Source organism: Nanorana parkeri, unplaced genomic scaffold (genome assembly GCF_000935625.1).
Source record: "Nanorana parkeri isolate BGI_ZX_2015 unplaced genomic scaffold, ASM93562v1 scaffold66, whole genome shotgun sequence".
NCBI lineage: Eukaryota > Metazoa > Chordata > Amphibia > Anura > Dicroglossidae > Nanorana > Nanorana parkeri.
The window spans coordinates 2,514,585-2,517,025 of record NW_017306334.1 but is presented as its reverse complement, the minus strand read 5'-3'; the positions used below and the strand labels follow the sequence as shown (position 1 = coordinate 2,517,025).

The window sequence follows — 2,441 nt, the reverse complement described above, 5'->3', positions numbered from 1 at the left end:
CCCTGCAATAGGTATGGAGGGGCACCGAGCCTTCCACCTGATCCGCCGTGACACTGTCTAGACACTGACAGCACGGCGGCGACACACCGGAGAATGGCCGGAATAGGGAACATTAGAGCGATCCCGGTAATCCCCGGAGTGCAGTGTGTGTGTGTGTGGGGGGTCATTCACCGACAAGGCACAGCCGATAATGGGGCGACTAGTTCCGATCAGGAGGGCTGCCAATGGAAATGGGCACAGGTGCATGGCAGCCTATAGCCGGGCTTCATACTGCCCGACATAGACAAGTCATCTGGATACATATACACCTCTATAGCTATAAACATCGACGTGATAGGGACATAGATCTAATGCTTGTCACATAGAGGTGATCGAGATATAGAAATGCTGCCAAAGTATTTACTTCCCGACATACAGAAGTGATCGGAATACACATAAGACTGCCCGACACAGAAGTGATCTGGATATACATACTACCGAGGGGGTCACGATATACATTACTGCCCGACACATAGACGTGATCGGGACATACATATACTGCCTGAAGTGATCGGAATATACGTAGACTGTCCGACACATGGAAGTGATCAGGATATTAATATACAAATACTGCCTGTCACATAGAAGTGATCGGGATATACATAAAATGCTGGCCACATAGAAGTGATCGGGACATATACTGCCTGAAGTGATAGGGATCTACATAAACTGTCCGACACATGGAAGTGATCGGGATATAAATACTACTTGTCACATAATAGTGATCGGGATATACATATAATACCCACCACATACATACTGCCTGTCACATAGAAATGATCGGGATATACATTTAAATGGCCATCACATACATACTGCCCATCACATAGAAGTGGTTGGGACTCACACACATGTACTGGCCATGTCATAAAAGTGACAGGGACTTATACATACTGCCCCATAACATAGAAGTGATCGGGACATAGACACACACTGGCCATCACATAGAAGTGATCAGGACATAGACACACACACATGCACTGCTTCCCTCCGTCCTTGTATCTGATCTCATTGTGCCCCAGACAGACAGGCTGGCACACAGACAGACAGCGGAGCGGGGAGTCCCAACCATCCTAACAGGCACATCGTAATGCACAATGTGGATCCATCCAGAGCACGCAGAGCCAGGCATCCATCCTTCCTAGAACACAATGTCAGCAGAAAGGTGCCCTGTCTCTCCAATGTCTCCGCGCACACAGACACAAGCTAATGACATCTACATGAGCCGCAATAAACAAATAACAAGCTGCTGAAAAGTCACAAACACAAGAGAATGAAAAAATAAAATAATGTCATAAAAAGAGAGAAAAGAAAACATGCAGAGAGCTCCAACTCCCAGCCACTGGCAAGTCCTAAGAAAAAAAATGAATTAAAGAGAAAAGCGAATCACCTGGTAGGGCTTTCCTAGAAAATCCTTGCATCACCACTTCTAAGAACCCCCAGTTCTAAGAATCAACAGGGCTCAATTCTCGGAATTTGAGCTTCTGATCTTACCATTATATTCAGGCAGGGGAGGACCGAGTGTCCTCCAGCCAACCCCTTTCACTTTTCTCCACTCCATCGCCGTCGTCAGAAAGCTCCGGGTGTCTTCCCCGACACCTTCCCCGGGAACAGAAAAAATGCCTTTTCCAAGTGTGCATGTTAGTTTAGGGCCTGCTCCAGGTAAATGGGATTTAGGATTTCTGGAGCCCCCTGAACGTGTTGGTTTCACCCGGCTGGACGGGTCACGTGGTGTGTCTTTGGCTCTGACGTAGGCTTTCAACTTGGAAGGACGGCCCACAAATTCTGAGAACTAATTTGCTATTCTGTGACATAAGAGAGGGTACGAAGTTAGAGGAAATGTGGCGCCCCCAGCATCCCTGTGGATGTGCTCGCTCATCGCTCGCTCCTGGACGGCACGTTCTGCGCATGTGCCGACCGGCTGCGCGCGCTAGATCAGACACTGGTTGCGCTCTGATTCCAGTTGAATACTGCAGTCAAGCAGTGTTGTTGTAGTCTGTGCCTTGTTTATAGTGAATACAAAACACCATTAATTCATCATTCTACAATTGGTTCTCAATATGACAGTATTTACACAGTATAGTATTTATTAGCAGTCAACTGACCATTTGGGCATCTTTCAATTTCGTTTCAATCATTTTTATTGAACTTTGTAAACGAGAAATCAGATAGAGGGCCATCTCTTTAATGCAGGGGTGGGGAACCCTTGGCCCTCCAGCTGTGGTAAAACTACAAATCCCATGATGCATCTGTCCCTGGGAGTCAAGCCTGTGGCTGTGATAATCTCGCAATGCCTCATGGGATTTGTAGTTTCACCATAGCTGGAGGTTCCCCACCCCTGCTTTAATGCTTCGGGAAGCATCTCTTTGGGTCACGTGGAGGGAAGGGGGACGGCAGTCAGA

General features: G+C 47.4%; 1 protein-coding gene across 3 annotated transcripts in view; it reads right to left on the bottom strand.

The window, feature by feature from the left end:
- Positions 1-1,939, bottom strand: part of BCL6 (B-cell CLL/lymphoma 6) — a 23,421-nt gene extending 21,482 nt beyond the window's left edge. The window contains exon 1 of one of the 3 annotated variants that reach the window (XM_018576403.1): positions 1,534-1,939. In XM_018576403.1, the coding sequence (XP_018431905.1) occupies positions 1,534-1,536 (3 nt within the window). In that variant the 5' untranslated portion in view covers positions 1,537-1,939. Of the gene's footprint in view, positions 1-1,429; positions 1,506-1,533 lie in introns of those variants that run through there. The other 2 variants (XM_018576401.1, XM_018576402.1) reach the window with 2 other exon arrangements.
- Between the last annotated feature and the right edge of the window lie 502 nt (positions 1,940-2,441).